The sequence below is a fragment of the Saprolegnia parasitica genome, assembly GCF_000151545.1.
Source record: "Saprolegnia parasitica CBS 223.65 unplaced genomic scaffold supercont2.600, whole genome shotgun sequence".
In the NCBI taxonomy this organism is placed as follows: Eukaryota; Oomycota; class Saprolegniomycetes; order Saprolegniales; family Saprolegniaceae; genus Saprolegnia; species Saprolegnia parasitica.
In genome coordinates, this window is record NW_012156994.1 from 3,026 (window position 1) to 5,079 (window position 2,054).

Here is a 2,054-nt window from a genome sequence, read left to right on the forward strand (position 1 = left end):
TGCGCGGCACAACGTAGACCGTCGTCGACAAGTGGCCGTTGAACGCCATGCTCGCGCGCTTGGCGTTCACGACGACCTTGAGGCCGGGCGACTGCTGGATCTGCGTCACGATGCTGATAGCGCCGTTGGTGGGCTTGGGACCAAAAACGTAGTAGGCGCCGACGGCAGCACACACGACACCACAGACAGCAATGACACCGAGCACCCGTTGCGACCAGCGCTTGGGCGTCGGTGGCGTCGGGAGGAGCGTATCGTCGAGATGTGTCGGCGTCGCGACGGTGTCGTTGGCCATGGTGGAGGCGAAATGAAAAGTGATGACCGAGGTGCCGGAACGTGGTTAACAACGCGCGGCGGTTGGAGGGAATACGAATCGTCGAGGGAGCAGAATAAGTAGACAACACCTCTTGAAGGAAGCTGAAAGTTATGCAAGCACTCGAGTGAAGTTGCTGGTTGTGGGAGGATTGCACCCGTGAAAGCACTTGAGGTCGTAAGTCACATCTGATTCGGCCGTTTCACGAATGGATAATGAATGACCCAGAAGCACTTGCAGTCGCAGCAGTCCAAGATTTTTGCACTCAATGTGAGCTTCTGGTAACGTTAGCTTTTGTTTCGGCTTAGAATTGGTTTTGACCTGTTCAGTTTCGCGTCGGTTTTGCGAGCTCGTGACAATCTACAACCGACCTGGTGAATGCCGTCTACTCTTGATTAATTGTATAGCGTGCAAAATTTGTAGATGTGTTAGTGTGTGGTTCAGCAGTAGCTCGGCGAACTCAGATTTTGTTTGGTTTGCGAGACCGGTGCATATCCTCCTGGGGCGCAGATGGCGTGCAGCCCTGACAGCAACACCTCATGGCCGCAGATGAGAACCACCCTCCAGTAAAACCATCGATGACAGTTTCTCTTGTTTGGCCCGGTCCGACCGCCGGCACGACAGCAGCCGCAGCATTGAGTGGAGTTCTACGCACACCTACTTGTAGAGTGCCAGTACTTGCTGCCGTTTGGAAGTCGTTTGCTCCGCTGCGCCGCCGATTCTAAAACACGTAATAGATGCGTCTTCCGCAAATCCTCATCGGATTCCCATATGACGAGCCTACCGCTAGGACATACGGTTGCCGTGCCCTGGCCAATCTTGAGCTCTTGCGTCTGGTACACGCCATCGTTCATACGCCCGAATTCACACTCGCGGAGCTGCTGGCGGAGAGTCGCTTGCAAATCGCGCAGCTCTTCGCGAAGCGCATCTGCCAAACCACGTGCAGCCGCCAACTCGATTTCACAGGCGTCAGTACATGAGCGCACGCCCCCGTTGTTGGCCCTGCGTCGGGTCGTCACACCTGCGCTGGCTTCGTGGTCGACTTGGGGCGCCACGGTAACCGCGGCTTCCGACTTCATTTTCTTCCAACACATGATGCACGCAACGACGTTGAGGTCACGGTAGCGGCGTACGCATACGCCATTGTAGGTACAGACCTCCAGTGTCCCATCTTCCTGCTTCTTCATGACTTGGCACCTTTGTTTGGTGGCGGCACGGACGGCGGAGGACATACCGTGGCTTGAAATTGAATTGTGATCGGATTTTTTCGGGTGGCAGTCGTCGTACTCGAATGCGCGGAGGTCAATCGTCCAGCCGTCCTTGACTTCGTCGAATGAGCACGGCTCCAGGAGACCGAGCTCCTCGTACTCCTCGCGCACCCACTTCTTTACCTGGTTGAGATTGCTCTCGTACGTCTTCGGAGATGACGTTGTGATGCGCATGTGCCGAGCGTCTTTGATCGTTAACTCCGAGAGGTCGATCTCGCCCGCGCTGTCTCGGCTCGCTGCCAAGCTCGCTGCCATGCCTTAGGCCGTGTTCGGTGTAAAAAGTGGATCTGCACCCAGAATGTACCTCTGCCGGATACACATCCGCCTGGATGTGTATCCGGTTGGCGTCGACGAAGCCACCATCGGATTGCTGACCGAACACGATTGGATCGAGGACTCGTTGGCTGGTATCGGCCGTCAAATTTTTAATCGAGCGAATAAAAAAATACTCGAATTGTCGGCGGGAACATGGTAGT

The 2,054-nt window shown here is 55.5% G+C and overlaps 1 protein-coding gene across 1 annotated transcript; it reads right to left on the minus strand.

The window, feature by feature from the left end:
• Window positions 1-967: 967 nt before the first annotated feature.
• On the minus strand, window positions 968-1,833 carry SPRG_17443 (hypothetical protein; the record flags this gene model as incomplete). Its single annotated transcript, XM_012356819.1, has 4 exons — window positions 968-1,017; window positions 1,095-1,238; window positions 1,287-1,499; window positions 1,545-1,833. 4 exons carry the CDS (start codon window positions 1,831-1,833, stop codon window positions 968-970), a joined length of 696 nt encoding a protein of 231 aa, XP_012212209.1.
• Window positions 1,834-2,054: the final 221 nt, after the last annotated feature.